At 41.3% G+C, this 19541-nt stretch overlaps 1 protein-coding gene across 7 annotated transcripts in view; it reads left to right on the top strand.

Annotated features, from left to right (window-relative positions):
• The window catches only part of ATF7IP (activating transcription factor 7 interacting protein), a 139438-nt gene that overhangs the window by 37498 nt on the left and 82399 nt on the right, over positions 1–19541 (top strand). Inside the window, exon 2 of one of the 7 annotated variants that reach the window (XM_090042749.1) lies at positions 13790–13965. The exons of the other annotated variants lie outside the window; for them this stretch is intronic. Within the exon in view, the coding sequence (XP_089898875.1) occupies positions 13964–13965 (2 nt within the window). The 5' untranslated portion in view covers positions 13790–13963. The remainder of the gene's footprint in view (positions 1–13789; positions 13966–19541) is intronic. 7 annotated transcript variants of the gene reach the window in all.

The raw sequence follows: 19541 nt of genomic DNA, 5'->3' as shown, positions 1-19541 counted from the left end.
ATCAGTACCAGGTCTGCTCGCAACCCATGATAGTTTGCTGTCCACCAGCATCCCAGGGGCCATTGTGGGCTGCCTGTTAACCCTCCCCCTGCAGCTCTGCTGCTCCAACCAAGCACCTAGCCAGCCCTGCCACCAAGCTCTCTAGCTATCAGCCACAGACAGGATTTGGGGGTTGGGGGGGAAGATGGGTGGAGAACAGGGCTTGTGAGATGCTGGGGAGAGGTAGTACCAGAGGTGCACCGTTGCATTCTGGGCCTGGGTTGGCAGGGCACAGAATCCCTCCCCTGTCCTGGTTTAGTCTGAACCCCCCGGGACTGCGCTGGAGCAGCTCAAAGAAGGGTTGACAGGATTTCTCTCCCCTCTTCCTCTGTGCTGGAACCAGCTCCATATTCCCTGGCTAAAGCTGTTTCCTGTGCAGCTGTGGGGCTCCAGTCCCTGGGGAGGAGGGGAGCAGCCATGCCCTTGCCGCAGCATGGGAAGAAGCTTCAGCCCCGAACTCAGTGTTAGCTGGGGAAAAAGAGGCAAATCCTGCAAGCCCTTTTCAGAGCCATTCCAGTGCATGGTCCCAGGGCTCTAGGATAGAGGAGGAACGTTCTGGACCACGCACTGGAGTGGCTCCAGGGAAGACTTCCAGAATTCTGTCCTTGCCACTGCTTCCCCCCCGAGCCAGCACTGAGTTCAGAGCTGAAGCCACTTTCCATGTAGCTGCCAGGACATGGCTGCACCCCCCTCCTCCCCCCCCCCCCCAAGTTCAGGACACATGGCTGAAGTCCAGGACATGGCTGTTCCCCCTCCCCCCCCCCCGCAAGAGACTGGAAACCCTACAGCTGCACAGGGAGTGTCTGCAGTCCCAAAATGGGTGGTGGCCTGGGGCAGGAGGGCAGTCCTGCAAGCCCTTACTGACCCGCTTCAGTGCGCAGTCCCAGGACTCGGACAAAACCAGGACAGGGGAGAGGGACACTCTGTGCCTTGCTGACCCAGGCTGGGGAAGCAGGTTATTCAGATGGAACTGCCTCTGCCCAACACCTCATAAGCCACTCTTCCCTACCCCTGGCCTCTATATTGTCTGGGGTGGACCCCCATGCCACTGCTTGTAGCATCTCCCTCCACTGGCTGCCTGCAGCTGCCTGCTGCAGCAGGGGGAGGCATGTGTGTGACAGCCAATTGGGGTTGGCTGCTCTTGGCAATCTCCAGCATGCTGGGAGGCATGCGGAAGCACTCCCCACATTCTAGCCTCAGGCAGTGCAAATTTCTTTGTGTCTTTCTTCACTGAAGGCAAATATAAATTGTGTTTACTTCTGATCCAGTCTATGCAGCTTTAAAGAAACCTGCAATGATTGGATCAATTCTGCCTTGGGCTTTTTGAATGACCTGTACTTAGCTATAAATTGATTTTTTTTTTTTTTTCCTGCCCTGCCCCTCCTAGATGGTTATTTAAATATTCTGTTTGTAGAGCTCTGTTAATATTTAACTCCAGCTTGTCTGCTTCTCATTGTGTCTTCAGAATTTGAAGTGGCAGTATTTTGGGTTAATTGTGCAAAGTCTAAATCAGCTGACCTCCAAAATGCTTTAAATCCATTTTGTTCTTGCTTGCATAGTTTCATAGTTTCTAGGGTCGGAAGGGACGTGAGCAGATCATCTAGTCCGACCCCCTGCCTGGGCAGGAAAGAATACTGGGGTCAAATGACCCCAGCAAGATGTTTATCTAACCTCCTCTTAAACACCCCCAGGGTAGGAGCCTGCACCACTTCTCTTGGAAGTTGGTTCCAGACCCTAGCCGCCCTGACCATGAAGTAGCGCCTCCTGATATCTAACCTAAACCTACCCTCTGCCAGCTTGTGACCGTTATTCCTGGTCACTCCTGGCGGTGCTCGGGGGAACAGTGACTCCCCCAATGCCTGCTGATTTCCCCCCTGACTAGTTTTATAACAGGCCACAAGATCCCCCCTCAGCCTTGTCTTTTGGAGGCTGAACAGGTTCAGGTCCCGTAGCCTCTCCTCATAGTACCTGCCCTGTTGTCCCCTGATCATACGAGTGGCCCTCCTCTGGACCCTCTCGATGCTGTCCACATCCTTCTTGAAGTGTGGCGCCCAGAACTGGACGCAATACTCCAGCTGCGGCCTAACCAGTGCCGCATAGAGGGGGAGGATCACCTCTTTGGACCTGCTCGAGATGCATCTGTGGATGCATGCCAAGGTGCAGTTGGCCTTCCTGACTGCATCCCCACACTGCCGGCCCGTGTTCATCTTGGAGTCAGTGATGACCTCCAGATCCCTTTCTGCCTCCATGCTGACAAGAGGGGAGTTCCCTAACCTGTAGGTATGGTGCCAGTTGTCCTCCCGAGGTGCATCACCTTACACTTGTCTGTGTTGAAACCCATCCTATTCTCATCCGCCCACCCTTGTAACCTGTCTAGTTGTATATGAATTTGATGTAACTGGCTAAAGCTTGTCTAATTGCATCAGGGCTGATGTACATTTATTCCATAACTTATGCGGTATGTTTCTTATTTGTTCACTTGTTCAGCTGGCTAAACATGTTCTGAGTTTTCAGAATCTTGTGCAATTCAGTTTTTTCCTGTCTTTTTTTCAGAGTTTTGAGTAGAAACGAATCTTCCTGCTACTACATTAATTCTGTCAAGCATTTTTCTGAAATGACATCTTCCCAGAAATAAGTGATCTACAATCGAGAGTTTTATAGTTCCAGGAGAAATCCTTCTTGCAATTTGCATTTTCAGTAAATCTTGGAAAAGAATGCTGTTTTTAATTAAAGAATATCTGTAGCTTAAACAATGAACAGAAGCATCTCATAAACTGAAGTTCCAGTTTGAGTTCTCCTGAATTCATCAAACTCACTTTGCTCCAATTTAAAAGAGATTTTTTTTTTTAATGTGATTTGCTTTTCTAACAAATTGCTTGATTCCTCTTGATTGAGACTTCTGGATGCAAAAATTCTGTGGAAGAATAAGACAACCCTAGCATGAGAAGGCTAATAATAGGTTATTTGGAGTATGGATGGAGTGTTCAGGAGCTGTGATGATCTAAGCCATTAGCGGCCAGCCATTTTGGCAGGCATGCCGGAAAGTAGCCCCATGTCCTTCCCAAGTGCTATTTCTAATCCCCTTCCCTTGCTCAATTACCTGCCCTGCTTTGTGCTACTTGCCCTGTCTGCTGCTGTTCTGCCTGTCATTTCCCCAATCTGCTGCATGCCCCAAACAGGCTGCGTGTACCACAGGTTTAGGTCTAGGAAATGTATCGGGGAAGAGTTGTGTGATATATTTTAGTGGACCAATGGTATAGTTGGGAGAGAAATTTGACAAGCTTTCAGGCACAAAGTAACCTTTACTTTAACTCAGTTATTCATTGTTCTGAGGGAAAAAAAGTATAGGGGTCAAAAGACATCCTTTGTTTTCATTTCTATCAGTCGATCCTTAATACTTTGTCGTCTTTAACTGCTGAGACCCTGAGGCACCAGTCGTGGTGTGAGCCCTGGCTCCCCACATCTGTGGAGGGGGACCCCAGGATAAGAGTATGAGTCATACAGCAAGGCCTGCCAGAGCTTCCCCTGACTGGCCCAGGTGGGGGCCAGGACCAGGAGGGTCAGAAGGGCAAGGAGGCCCACCGAGAGGGATGCCCAAGAGCCTGGGGCCTGTGGTCCCAACTGGCCTGGAGGTGGGCCGGGGCTAGTGTGAGCTGTGAGGGGACCACACCCAAAGGGGAACTGATGGCAGGGCGATATATGGCCTTGTATGACGGTGGCAGAGTCCGCCTGAAGGGAGAAACCCAGGTGGGGTCCTACAGTAGGATTCTGGGCCCCATCTTGGGGGACTAGCACATGAGAACATCATGATATCAGTGAGACTTGGGCTGCGGTGTAGGGGTGGAATGGAGCTGCAGATAGTGCCCTCTAGCAGCGGGACAGTAAATAGGCAGGCTCCTGCCTAATTACATCTATTAATTAATCAGTTAAGACCAAGGCATGGTGGGCGGTTTGTCCAAGAACAGGTGGGCAGGCCATGCAGAGATCAGCCCTGGTAGGCCCCCTGTTACAGTGCATATAGGACTGTTAAAATGTGGTCACCCTTAAAGCACAAAATGACAACTCACAATGAACAAATGTGTGCTATGCACCACATGAATCATTATATTCATATATTAGATATAGTGTAATTTTTGTGATTACATTGGGTTTTACCACTTGGGAAATGTGTGTGAAATGGTGGTGCAGAATATTACCAACTGTGTTCTAAATCTAGATTGGTACATTTATTTTTATTTTTTTAGGATATATCAAATGTAAGCATTTTTCAAAACGGAAATAATTTAAACTGGAGAGTTAAAAGTAAATGTTTTCATCAGTTTTAGTCATTTGTTTTTATGCAGAATAAATTCAAACCTTGAATATTTTTTGTATATGGTAACACTTAGAAATCAAAGCCAGGGCTAGACACTGTACAAGCCTGGAGAAAGCAGTGGTTCCTGCCCTAAAGAGATGACATTCAAAACAGATAAGAAAAAGTGATGAGCAGACACTTTGAGTAGCTTTTTCCGTTGTTGTTAACCCTTTGCTTAATTTATGTCACTGCGAACAAATAAGCAAACAGCAGAAAAATGGCAGAGGGAACCCACTAGGCCAAGGTATACTTTCTGTAGAAAATATTCTAAGTAAGCTGTTAATTTCTTCCAGTGCTTCAGTTCCCCATCTGTAAAACGGGGATTACTGTTTTTCCCTACTTACAAGGATAACTACATTCAAGCTTGTGTGAATGAAGCACTTAGATCTCTGTGCTAATGAAGATGAGATAAGTACCTAAAAGAGGACATAAAAATCAGGCTACAATAAATTTATTGCCTAATCCACATGGAATTTTAAGTATAGCATCTTTCCCTTTAACACTTTAAATCTCTCTTTCTAATTCTGGAACTGTTTCCTGGGACTTTTGATCCTATTATTCAAAATATAAAAAAGTGGGGCAGGGTTGATCCTAGTAGAAAAATTTAACTGGCATTTTAGTTGAACCACATTGTTTCTTTACTTTCACAGCTATTATCACTACCACCTCCTGTTTTGCTGTCAGAATATCTCATTATAACTGATTTTAGAATTTAGTTCCCAGTATATAAAGTTGTACCTGCCCCTTTATGTCCTTGAGAGACAAAAAGTGGAATCAAAAGAAATAAATCCTAAGACTTGCCTGTTCGTGTTTTGAATTTACAGAAACCTGTTAAAAAGTAATTTATAGTTCAGGGCAGGGGAGAAGGGGCAGGGTGATAACCAGAAAAAAAGTGAGAGTAATCTAATTTATAGCAATCCAGTAATAATTAGGTTCATAAGGTTGTATCCAAAAGATCCTTGACTTCCTATCTTCCTGCCTGAGTAACCAGTTTAGGGAGTGATCAGATGTACAATTTGATACTAGTTCTTCAAAGTGGGGAAGGGAAGACGCACCAGAGGGAATGGTACTTGGGCAGATTTTCACATGCAGACTGAACTGAAACAAATGGCAAGCTAGGGGATTCTTAATATAAATCAGGAGTTGATCTATCCTGCAGAGCTGTGGGGGCTTCAGTAGTGATTCAGTGGCAGGGGCTTTACCCATGTCATAGCCAGGCAGCAGGGAGAAGTGGTGGCAGTGCTGACCTGCCTCAGGCCTAGGTTGAGTTATTTTAGTCCATGGCTCAAAAACATAGCTAGCCACTGATGTACATGGAGGAGAAGTTATTGCTAGAGTGGGGCTGGGTATGGTGGGCCTAAGTGGGCCTAAGTAGCAATGCAGATAAAATTACAAAGTTTTGTTCTTTCTTATTATTCATTACACAGAATCATAGTGGTATGCAGCAGTATAACCAACTTAAAAATTCTATGCTACTTAAGAAATATTTAAGAATTGCAGGTATGCTGTCCTCTTAATACCACACTTGGATTAGTTTCCTCAGTGTCTCCTATGTTTTAGCATATGTTGGGACATTTGTATGTATGCTTCTCTTCTTTCTAGAAGTAGTTTATATCTCAGAATCAGGACATTTTAAATACTGACAGAAATGTTAATGTGAGCACAAGCCTACATATGCAGTTGCAGACATCAAATGATCCCTGCATGACTTGCTTTTAATACTTTCCAAAGTACAAGGTGAGTCCATACTAGTTGCAGGTGAGGGAGGATTTGTCCTGAGGCCACTGCGCCTGACTTTCCTGGTGCAGCTCCAGTGGCAGTGGATCATTGTGGTGGGCAGGTGGGGCTGCTACTCAGCATGTTGCATCGTGCTCTGCGCTCTATACCATGTGGGCCCAGGTGCCAGCAGCCACAGTGCCAGGACTACACAGCTCCAACAGGAAGCCATGGGGGGGAGTCTGCACGCTGCCTCGCCAGGCCTTGGCTGTGGCAGAGCAGAATGAGACAAGGCACAGCCCTCCCTCAGGTTCGTGGCAGCCAGTGAGCCAGGTAGGATCAATTTGGCATCTTCTTGGCTGTTCTCAGCAGCTCACCAAAACTCATTAAATGGCCCTCCAGGACAAGTAATTTCCCTCCCCTGTGAGTTTTTGAATTGCAGAAGTTGTAGGTAGCTGTTGGTCTTCCTCATAACTGACTGTGTGCTCTTGATGATCAAAAACAGATGCATGAATTGTGAGATTCATGTCTGTGCACAACTTAATTTGCTTTAGGCTTAGTTATTACAAACTTCAATAGCTATATTCCTTTTAGAATTTGATCATAAACTAGAAATGTTCCTCCCCCCCCCCCCATCTGCCCTTTTTCCTTGGTCCAGTATTCACTTTCTGTTTATGATAATGTTGACAGAAACTCCACATTTTGTTAAAGATAGTTGAATGCTAGGTGAAACCATCCAGCACAGCTATGAAATATAGTAAAGGCTTCCTTTCCCCTTTCGCCTGCTTTTTGTTTTCTTCTGTATTTAAAATAAATAGAACTGTTTTGGTTATTGGCAGCCCAGCTAGATTAGGGAAATCTTATTTTAGAATCAGTTAAATGCCTTTTAAAAGATGTTTCTTGTTTTGAGAGGCAAGAATTCCTGTGGATACTTTCTTTTATTGTATCAATTGCATGGTTGGGATAGACAAGCTTTTGGCATCACAGGAAGGGTACTGTGATACCTGAAAGCTTGTCTATGTCTGTCCCCACCATTTTAGTTGATCTGGTAGAAATTACACGAATTCTTGCTTTGTATATGTTCTGGACCGTCATGGCTCCAACTTCACTTTAACTACCATTTCTTGTGTTACCACTTCACAGGTGGAATCAGCCACTGTTCTGCATACATCTACTCCACTTAGATCAGGCTTGTTTAACATGTGGCCCACCAAGCCATTTTCTGAGGTGAGGTGCTGCAACAGGAAACGAAAGTCAACACTGTACTTTTGTTTCGGGGGGGGGTGATGTGATACCACTTCCTGTGAGGTTTTTGAACATGGCTCGCTGGCCCACTGGGTGATAAAAAAAAGTTCATGATCCGGGCCCACATTCAAAAAGGTTGGACACTCTTGCCTTAGATTATAGCAATTTGTAAGAGTTCCCAATTGAAAATATGAAATAGGCTTCTCTCTTACTATATGAAGACCAAGTTTTTGAGACATCCTCATCTGTTCATTCAGACTGACTTATTAGGTCACATAGGTGTATACTTAAGCACGTCTATACATCCACAGTAGGTCTTCAGTTTGGTTGTGGCTGTGGGGATAGAACCCAGCTCTCAGGTGCTAGCACTAGAGGTGAAACTGCTTCCCTGGAAAACTTTGGCAGTACCTAATTTTTAAGTATTTTTTACTGTTAAGCAAGATATTTAATTTAACATTAAAAAAGCATTAATGTACATTATGCTGAGAATGTAGAAAAGTAGTTGATATGTTGTAGGGCTAGCTTATATTACCTATCATAATCATTTAATTGCATGAATGGCACAGCTGATGTGAAAATGCTTGGCATTTGCTTTGCAAATGTAGATAACTGTCATCCCAAATTAGTCTTTTTGTAGACAAATCAGCGCATCACTCCTGAATGGGCATATTTGCGCCTTGGTGCTAGCATGCCCTGGCCTCAGGTATGTCCTGCCCACCTGTTCCAGACTTAGAAATATGCCAGAGATCATTCTCCACAGTGTACCTCTCTAGTTGTTCTCAAACCTCATTCTCCAGGTAGTAAGCACCAGCATGCCTTTACATTGAGCTACATTTAATTCGGTCTGTTGTTGCTGAAAGGTTGCCAACCCTTGGTGTAGACAGTCCCAGTGAGATCCCCCTCATTTCATCTTTTCAGCTTGCTGACAGTTTTTTTAAGGAAGCAAAGTTGAAGACCCCCCCCCACCTTTTTTTATAATGAAGTGTGTGCAGCTCTGTCATTCTAACAAGGAATGCTTCATGAAAGCAAGAAGAAAAAAGTTGAATGGAAAATCCTAGAATAAAAGTATACTGCCCAGAATTGAAAACTTCATTAAAATTTTGCTCAGACTGTGTTAGTAGTCAAAAGAACAAATAAAACACCAGTACTTAAGGTGGGGAGGAAGACTAGAAAATACTTCTTGTACATTGATTAGTGGATACATATTAGACACTTACCTTTTGAAATTGGGAAGACCAAAAAATTATTGCAGAACTAAAGGATTTAAAAAATGGGCAGCAAGAAAATTACAGGTGGGGAAGAGTGTCTCTAAAACAAGTGCTTGATAAAAATGGAAATGAAAGGATAAAAATGAGGGAACGTGATAAATCTTGTAATAATGCATTGCTGTAGAGAGAGTATAATTTACATAGTCATCAATTTTCAGGATATGAACAAATAGAAAAACTAATAAAACTGGAAAAACAACAGCTTTGAAAGGAAATATTCTTTTTCTGCACAACAGTTAATTAACCTGTGAATTTTTTTCATAAGATACAAAAGCTTAAGCAGGATGCCTTTTATACAGATAGCGAGAGCATCCAGGGTTATGTTACGTGTGTGTGTGTGTAACTTGTGTGTGCATGTGTATATACACATGGTAGGGTGGGGGGTGTAGAATAAGGGATATGAACTAGGGATGCACCGATAAAGGATTTTTGGGCCGATACCAGCCAATTTTTAATGAGCCATATTTGCCAATACAGATCTAATTCCAATATACAGCCAGGCACCACGGAGAATGGCACCTGGACGGTAAGTCTGCTGTGGGGGAGGGGCAATGGGGGAGGGAAGGAGCATCCTGGGGGCAGATGGAGGCCTGTGTGGTAAGGGAGGGAGTGGGGCAGGAGCAAGCACTGCAGAGCTGGAGTGGAGCTGGTGATGGAACCGTGAGCAGCTAGTCTGAGGGACTGGGGGAGGGTGCAGCTGCCACTGCTGCATGCACCCCAAGAGGGCATAGGGGGGAGTGTGCCCCCAGATCTGCACATGGGGCAAGGGCAAACTTCCGCTGTGGGCTGGGGCTGCACCGGGCTTGTCCCAGCAGGGGCTGGGTCAGGGCTGCACTTGGGCCGGGCAGCAGCTCTGGGAGGGAGCTATGGTGATGGCTGCAGCCCCCCAAAACTTGCTGTGGCTCTTGTAACCCCCTCTCTCAGTGCTGCTGCTGCTGGGCCCCCCCCCTCCCCCCCCAAGCATAGCCCCGGTCCAGCCCCTGCTAGGAAGAGCTCTGAGCCACCCTGGCCCCTGACTGCAGCAGGAGCTTGCCCTCTACCCATGCATAGATCCAGAGGCATGTGCCTCCTGGGGATGTGTGTTGTGGCAGAAGTCATACCCCGCACCTCCCACACTAGCTGTTTGCAGCTCTGTTCCCCTCTCTGCCCCAGCCCCACTCCCTCCCTCACTTCAGGGGCTTCTATCTGCACCCCCCACGCCCTTTCTCTTACAACAGACTTACCAGCTGAACCTGGCTGCCCTCCATACTGCTAGGCTGTGCTCCTGGCCATCTGCATGCTGCAGTGCAGCTGCTCTCATGTGCCCAGCATTTATCAGTGGCATTTTGTCAGCCACATCAGCTAAAAAAAAGCCAATTGCCGATGCAGTCAATTTTCATTATATTGATGCCAGTTCAATATGGGAATTGTAAATCTGGGATCTGAACAGAACATTTAAGTAAATACCTGTATGCTTTGCTGAGCTAGCAATTGGATTACTCGGGTGCTTGAGTAATGAATTCAGGATGTAGAGCCCAAATCAAGCAGTAAACGGTAATTTTGGCTCTTATGCCCTGGTCTGACTGGAGCTGCTGGGTTTTTTTTGTTGTTTTTGTTTAATATCTTTGCTGGTAACCAGTTCTGGGTCTGATTCAAGCTCTGGCGATAAGTTAGTGTAGCTGCAGCATTGCCCCAGTGTGTATTTGGCACTCTACATAGGTCTCAGTGGTTGGAGGAATTGCACTCCTCTAAACTCTATATGTGAACCAAGCACAATCTAGATTATATGCCAGCTAAGCACAGGCTGTGTCATTGGCACAAACATGCGCACCCCTGAGATTGGCCTTGCATCCTCTGGAAGACACCAGCTGCAAAGCCGGAAGTGCTGGCGGGAGTGCACTTCTGGTTTCACCGCTGGCTCGGCAATCAGCTGCAGGGGGAATCCCCATTCCCCACGGTTGGCAGCAGCTGTTGGGGTCCATCTCCCTGCTCAGTTGGCAATCTTGTGCCCCTCCAAACTCAGGAGGCACCCATGGGCTGTGTGTAACATCATGATAAGATTGTCCATGCTCATTGGGCTTGTGTTCCCCCTCACTTGAATATGAATGTACTTGTGGGTTCTTCTGGCCTCTTTATGCTTGGCTTTCTTACTGAAGATTGTAAACCCTAACATTCTTGTACTGGTAGATACATTGATTGAAGTGATCAAAATGTCTTACTGGCTAGGTTTGGTTTGTTACCTTGTTTTCCAAGGAATGAAGGGAGAAGAAAATTGGTGCTAGCCTATGAAGCCTACTTGCTTGTGCTGCCAGAAAGGAGTGTTGTAGTCAATTCTACACAAATTGAATTGAGTAGTACTCCATTTCAAAAAATAATTTATTACAGTGCTTACCTATTATTGGGCGGTGGCCAGGCATGGAGGAACATGAGCTGGGACTTATTTCCTTACACCTACTACTTACCTCCTCACAGTTTAGGGCACCCTTCAAAAGATCTCCTGGCATCCTAGGGTGCCCTGGTACCCTGGTTGAGAATTACACATTTAATCACTTACTGTTTCCCAGTACCACCATTTGTTTGTACAGGCATACCTCGTTTTATTGCGCGTCACTTTATTGCGCTTTGCAGATATTGCGTTTTTTACAAATTGAAGGTTTGTGGCAACCCTGCGTCGAGCAAGTCTATCAGCGCCATTTTTCCAACAGCATTTGCTCACTTCGCATTTTCTAGCAATAAAGTATTTTTTTAATTAAAATTGGGTTTTTTTAGACATAATGCTATTGCACACTTAATAGACTACAGTATAGTGTAAACATAACTTTTATATGCACTGGGCAACCAAAAAATTTGTGTGACTCACTTTATTGCGATATTCGCTTTATTGCGGTGGTCTGGAACCGAACCTGCAATATCTCCGAGGTATGCCTGTATAATGATTCACTGTTAGGTCCTATGAAACATTTTTTTTATTATTATTATTTATTTTTATTTTTTTTACTGATTGTGACTAGGATTTGGTTTGTGGCATGGTTAGGTTGAAGAAACGGCTAGACTGCTTGTGTTTGAAGGTGAAATATTAAAATACAGTGGATGCTTTTTGAAAAATCTTTTGAATCTCTTTTGTTTGAGCGCACAAAGCTTTGGGATGAATGATTTGCCTGACAGCAAATATAGAATAATAATTAACTGCCCATTGACCCTGGAAGATTTAATCTGAGGTAGCACCAATACTTCTATTCTGACTGTCCTTAGTATAGCAGATTTCTTCTTAATACCACAGTTGTTAATTAGAAAGCGACTGTTAAACATAAAAGAATATATGCTCCCTACTGCTACTCAGGGCTGTTAGCATACCAATAAACTGAAGAGTGGGTACTGGTGTTCAGATTTATTTTCCCGCCTTTTTCGGGGAAATTAAATCCTTCGTATTTTGAGCCTATACTTGCCCTCACCAAAAAAAAAAAATCCTAATTTTAATTTGTGTAACACAGAGGGGAATATACATGTACGAACACCTACGTGGCAGTGAAGTCCGTTAAAATTGTGCTGCTTACATAGATTACTTTATTTGTGTGTACGAAACTGACAAAATCAGGCGGATACTGATTTTCTTCTTGATTTTTGTGCAGCGTCAGAAATGTATTTACATGAAAATTTTCAAACTGCTATGTACTTTATTTCTTGCATACTATATACCATTTTATTATCAAGATACTTTCTAAAGAGGTCTCTTGATTCAGCCTGCTAGTTTTACCAGATTCCTTATGAGAATAGTTCTCCATCTGGGACCTGGGTTTGCTACTGATTGTTATTATTGGTTACTAATGGTCTCCTCAGTTCACAAGCTGGTCATAAAAAATCTTTGTTTCAGATATGCTGCAGTCCATTGTTTGACAATCATTAAAACATCTGTAATAGCAGATTGTGTTGTTTTCAGTCATGACATCGCAAGTCAACCTGGCAGAAAGAATAAGATGCATTATAAAAAAAACTTACGGACAGGCCCGTGCTCCTTGATAATGGGAAGCAGTGAAAGGAGAAATGCAGCAATGGATATGAAATTGTAACAATGTGCCATTTATTTGGCCCAGTGTAGTAGGAGTCCTTTGTTAGAATTATTTATGAAAATGACTAGCCTAATGTAACCTTTTCCTTTTTTTTTTTTTTTTTTGTGTAGGAAAGCCACCAAATCCTTTAAAATGTATTATGTAGTATCGAATGCCTTGCCTTGCTTTTAGTACAATATTTGAAGATTGTGTCCTTTCAGCTCTTGTATTTGCAGTGTGGTTGCTTTTCAATTTCTGTTACATAGTCATATATTTGCTGGATATTTTGTTTTTTAGGAAAGATATGCACATTTTACTTAGTTTGGCAAATTCAGTGGCAGTGTGGCTTGGCTTGTAGTCTGTTCCTATTTTCACACCGGATGTAGGTGTCAGCCCGTTACACTGATTCTATTTTCAGCCTGTCGCCGGGCAGATTTTTTCCAGGCCGCCTGCTGGTGGCTCAGCTTCTAGTTATTGATTGGCTTATGCAAACTAATCTTCAGCAGCCAGTCAGACTAACTATGCAAATCTGTAGTCATTCCTTGTCAGACTAGTCAAGTGTAGTCTCTGTTGCTGGGAATGCTGATAAAATGGCAACATGGCTGCAGGGGGCTCCCTTTTGGGTATGTGTTCTATGTTTGCAAAAAGATTTCATCGTTTTTAGTACAAAAATAAGCAAATAGATTCCCTGATCCTCTCTCACCAAAATAGTAACCAGTCTACTCAGTTTCAATTGCAGGAAATAAAAAATCTTGCTCAATCAGAATTTGAAGTCTTGCCTCCTTGAATCAGATTTGAAGGATGTGGTGTGAATTTAGCAGTTCCCTCGAATTCCTTCCAGTACATGTGTAAACAGGTGTAGAGTAAGCAAACAAAGAAACATAGCCAAGGATATTTTCTTCTCTCTGCAGAAGGGAGATCTCCCCTAGAGAAAAAGAAACAATACAAGCGGCATCTTCACACTTCTGAGGAAACAACAGCACATCCTTTTAGATGAATTTTCAAATTTTAATTTTTGTTCACAGATGGGAAAGCTGAAGTGCTTGTGTAGGCAAATTAAAACTATTAATGTTTGTGTGTATGTGACAAACAATGAATATGTCACAGTTTTTTAATGCTGCTTCTCATTTTTTCTTTTGCAGTTTGTTCTTCACTTTCCTCTGATTTGTTTGACAAAGTGACCTCAGAAGGCCGCTGTTAATGACATCAGACTTTTGAGATAAGCTGTCTGATGCCACAATTCTAAAGGCTTAGAGGTCAGAATTGCATCACGGCAGTAAAATGCATACATAATTTGGAAAGAAAACCTTTTCAAGATGTAAGTGTAACTGTAGCAGTTTCTTAATTAGATAGGAGATAGAGTTCTTTCTAACAGAACATTTTGTTTTTAGAAGAGGTGCCTAATTTAGAAATTTTGTGGTCTTACATATATTAGTAGTCTCTCATGTGGCCTTTATATAGAATTATTTGCCTTAAATGTTTTTTAATAGCTGGGTGTGTTTTGCCCTGTAACCAACAGGAGAAACGAAACAAAACATAAGTGTAATGCAGTTCTTATAAAAGAATTTTCAGATTTTTCTTTTGGAAAGAAGCTGTCAGCATTGCTTTTTGTACAGGTATGACTAGTCCCAGTTTCCATGCACACTTTGATTTGTATATGTTTACATAATTTTATAATTGATGCAGTAATCTCCGAAATAAGTGTAGTATCCTATTCTAGATGGCTTAGGGCCATGATTTTTCTAAGGAAGTTCACATTTTACTCTTTCAGTATAACTATGATGCTTAATGGGCTGTAGCAATTATGAATCCTATGCTAAGCGCATATCAACTATGTAGTATCATGTAAAAAAAAATGTAAAATACCACACTTACGTTTTAAAAGTTACTAATTACATTTTAAAATGGATTAATTCAAATTTTACTTACAAATGAACATGCAGTCTTGTTTGGTTGACTGCATAAATTACTCTGTTTAAAATATTTGCTTCTGCTTTTGTACAGATTTGGTGCAGTAGCAGTAATTTTCTTATTGTAAGCTGGCCTGAGCCTTTATTGGAAAGAATGGCATATCAAATAAACAAATAAATATGCCTAGTTGTTTTAGGGTATTGCAGTTGATAGAAAGCTGAGCTTTTAATTAATCTATAAAAGTTAAAATTCCATCATGTTTCTAGGAAGAAAGAAATTATCAATTTGGCTAAAGTTCCATCAAAAACTAGTACCAGTTTTCAGAATTTAAATATGACTTAAGTATTGTAGCTTCAAGATAATGTTAAGGGCCTTGTATAATAAAACATAAAAAAAGAATTATTGTAAAAGAGAGCAAGAGGCTCAGACTTAAGTTTTTAAGAAGCTGATCATTTTTTGTGCCTGACTTTGTCAGGGTGGGGAAGGGGAGCCTATATGAAAGTTTATCTGTATTGAAAGTGTTGTTGTTTTTTAACTCTACCTCTCTCTTCTATGCCTACCAAAAATAGCATTGTGGAAATGAACAATATTTGCATTTAAAAATACTAGTCAGGACAGATATTAATGGACTGAACAAATTGGGTTTTGTTTTGTGGAACAGTGAGGATAAAGGGGAAATTTCTGGACTGGGGACGATGGACTTTCAAGGAGCAGTTGTCCTGTTAAGTAGGAGGTGCAGTGATAGGATGGTTAATCTACTTAGTATGTCCAAGTGTAGCAAAACCTTGAGAGGGGCAAAATTGGAGATATTATTTTGTTTCTGGAGGAGAATTGCCCCTCAAATTAACCTGATGGTGTACAGGTAAAGATTCTTTGAGTTCAAGTGCTGCTCACAAAAGTCATTTCACCAAATGGATTACATGAGCAGAATGGATTCCAGATGTACTGACATCCCTCCCTATATCTTTAAGCACATGCTTAAATACTTCAGTCAGTAGGGTTGGACGGAAATGTGTTAAGTGCTTTTGCTGAATTGATACCTAAAAAAGGGAAATCACTCTTTAAGAAACGTTTTTTACCTCTAACAGCTGAAACTGCACTTTTAGCAGAGCTTGACGGTTCTGTTCAAACAGTAGGAAAACACATGGATATTAGCTCACTGTTCTAGGGGAGAAAGGGTTAACTACTGCAGAATTTAAAGGTGGCTGTTCCTCTGGCAGCTTGTCAATCAGTGTCTGTTTTTGTGAAAATTGGGGGTCCTGCACCAGCTACCTCTCTTTACCATCCTATCCTGAAAGGATCTGTAGGTGTTGAATACTGTATCTTTTATTGACACTCTAAACTTCCTGTTTGTCACAGCATTAATTAATAACTAACAAAGTTTCCACAGCTTTCACCCAAACAAAACTAGAAAAGGGCTCTTACTTAAGTGACATGCTCCTTCTTTGGATCTATGTTAATATTAATTAAAATGTCATTTGTATTTACAATAGTTCATCCTTGCTTATTTTCACACCCTGTCTGGATTCTTGGTAGTGCCCTCATGCCTCCCTTGTTGCCAGGCAGGAGTTGAGGAGCTGTTGCCTGATTGGTCATCTTGCAGCTGCTGCTTTGAGCCAATCAGATAAGAGATTTGAATTCTTTCCCAGTATAGTAACAATGAAGTGAGTGCTGACTCTTTGTGTTTTGCTGTGGGGAGATTTACATCAAGTAAGAGTAGGCCTGCATCAGACTCCCTCTTGGGTCTGCTGGAAAAATTACAAGGCTCATCTGTACTGGAAAGGAAAAGGCTGGGGGCGGGGTTGTTTTTTTGATTGTTTGTTTTTTAACTTTTTAAATTTGTTTACAACTTCACCAAATACTGCACATTTATAACTAGTGAAAATAAATATTTAAAATAACGTAAGGGGTTTAAAGCTATTACATATTCCCTGTAATTACTTTACTGAAAAGAGTGGTATAAATGCTTTGATTGTCCATGAAATTGACATGCAGTCATTTTATTTTGTTCAGCCAATATTCAGATTATTTTAGCTTAAAAGAGGAGAACCTGATTCAAACGTCTTTTAATGCATGTCACGTAAGAATTGAATTTTTTGTCCTGCTTTATACCAGTGGTCTTGTCTATTATATTTTTCAAGCAGAATAATTTTGTATAAACCTCCAAATAGGTGATATAGTGCATACCTTGTGATTTGAACTAAATTCAGCTCAAATAGAATTAAGAAATTTATGATTTTAGCAGGATGAGCAACTGTGTAATTGGCAGGGAACATTTTAGTATCTATCCTTTTTGGAGCCTGATTCATACAGAAACAGTATTTGTGTGTGTGTGTGTGTGCACACGCAATGATATAATTGTATTTCATACCTTTTAAAATTATTGCCATTTTATTTTAACTTATTACTGTGGATTATTTTAGTTTTGAAACCGATTTTTTTGGGAACAAGTCTTTAGAAATGTACGTTCCGGGCAGTTCTGGTTTTAGAGTCTGAGACTTATTCTAGAACAAAGTGCTGCAGACAAATTGCTTTCATACTTTCCTTGACTGATTAAGCTAAGTGTTAACTAGATTTGCGTATTTGGATAAAGATCATGAGTGTAGAACCATTTTTTATTTCCACAGTTTCCTCCATGGAGCTTTTTTACACTGTCAAGTGTTTTCTCTCATTGGTGTTTTTGGCTAATGCTACAAGTGCTCATGGGATTTCATGCGAATCCTGTTCTAGATTGACTATATTATGCAAAGAACCATTGTTTGGATTCCAGCTTGTTTCACTGCATTTCCATTACCTTCTCTTTGTCTGTCTCCTGTTACCAGGCAGGATTCAGGAAGCTGGCTCCTGACTGGCTAACTTTTTGAGCAGCTCTTGAGCTGCTCAGATGAACAGATGATTATAGGCTAATCCATAGCATCTATGCTAATGTCTTCCTTTGTTGCTTCACAGCAGTAATCTGTCTTCTGCAAGAGAAATGTGGGGGAGGGAAGAGAAGAACTCTAATTGGCTGAAGGAGGGGTCCTTCGTGTATTGTTAAAAATATACTGGCACGTTTTTGGTTTTGCCATATAGCAAATGTTTGGTCACTTACCTTGCAGATTTTTCTCCCTACTGAAAGTATTACTGGAGGTGTTCCTGGTGGTATGTTTTGTCTATTTTACACAGAACAATATATGATTTTCAAGCTTAATCTGAAAAAGAAGGCAAAGGGAATTGTCGTGATATTTAAATAGATGTGCACAATATTTGTGCATGTTCATGTTTCATGATTATGATTGCCATCCATGCAAACTTTTTATTTACTTATTTATTTAGAAGCTTATATATCTAATTAAACCCATTGCACATTTCCCCTCCTACCTGCAGGAATCATTTTGTTCTCCACTATACAAATGCTATTCCTTGAGGTCATTTGATCAGTGAGACCTGTGAAAATACTGAAATACTGTTTGAGGAATCGTTATAAGCAAACACATTAAATACGTTTGAGTATCTTTATAAGTTGCTTTTAGAACAACCCTGCCACAGGTTTAGATGTTTTGTTCAGGCAAAAAGTGTGAGATTTTTATTGGATTATTCATTTCTAAATTTTCTTCCTCATTTTGTTAATGAAGGAAGGTAATTACACAAAACAAGACTTCTGATTGGCTTGCACGGATGTGACCAAACCTGTCTGAACCGGTCTGTTGCATGCTACTTCCTTATTTCTTTATCTGCTGCTTGTTGCACTCAGTGCCTGTGAGAAATTTGTTACTCAGCTGCATGGTGCTCCCTTGTGGGTATGGCTGGAAGTTATCCTTTAAGGCATGCATAAAGTGATATGTAATAGTTAACTAATGAACCAAGAAACAATTTTCATTTAAACCTTTTTTATGTTTATAGCTCTTTTCCTGTCTTTTTTTGCCAGCCAAATGGAATGTTCTTTTTGGTTGCAGTGATTTATGTGTGATAAGCTACATGTTTCAGTCAGTAACAGACTACTGATAAACTTTTGATAAGACAGTCTTTGGTTTTTTTTTAAAGTAATTTTTAAGAATGGTTTCAAACTCTGGTTTTAAGAAGGATTTTCAACAACAAACTTAAAAATAACATTTATGAAGTCTAATGTCTGATATACAAAGCTTCAGTGATTTGACAAAGTAAAATAGTCAAGTACCTTTCCTGTAGTTAGGCATTTCTGGTGTGTAGTATTAATAAAAATGTGAATTGAAACTTGTTGATTATTGACACGTTTAGGGAATCTATAGCAAAATAAAGGTATGACATTTCTCAGTTTGTGCTCCATGTTTCAGTTCAGGTTTATAACTGCAAAAGTCAGGAATTAAATCCATTCTCCTATATGCATTGCCATTGCCATTTTCTGGATCTAAGATTTTAGTCATAGCACAGTTCCATTTTTAAATTGGTGTAAGATTCAAACTTCCAAAGATTTATTTAAATACTAATTAGAATTTTGCAAAAGAAATCAATGTGATCATTGCAGAAGAAACTGTGGTCATGGAGATTATAAATATAAATTATTTGCCTTGTTTCTATATGAATATGTATGTGTGTGCATGTGTGTGTATCTTCCTAGAAGTTATTTAAACCTGGAATTATTCCATTATTTAAATTTAGGCATATTTTTATTCCAAATTTTATCTTGATAACAATTCTCATTGGAAGTTGGTATAAGAGTGATAAATAATAAATGTTATGTTCTGTGTTACCCGAGGAAGCTGGTGGGAGGATCTCCAGTGTTGTAGACTATTTGTCTTTGGTTCATTTGATACTGTTAGGTAGAAGGAAAGGAGGAGATGGGGGATGTGCAGTATTATAAACAACACTTTTTTGCAGTGTTCTAAATGTTTTCATATGCTTTAGTTAATTTGTATATCAAAATATTCAAGTGAAAATATAGTCTTTCTTTGAAGTCATTGAAGTTATATATAGCTATATCTCTCTCTCAGCTACCTGTAGGTAGGTAGATAGATATATCTATAG

This window comes from Crocodylus siamensis, chromosome 4 (genome assembly GCF_052110815.1).
Source record: "Crocodylus siamensis isolate JL-2025a chromosome 4, ASM5211081v1, whole genome shotgun sequence".
NCBI classification, from domain to species: Eukaryota; Metazoa; Chordata; order Crocodylia; family Crocodylidae; genus Crocodylus; species Crocodylus siamensis.
This window is presented reverse-complemented; position numbering and strand designations above follow the sequence as displayed.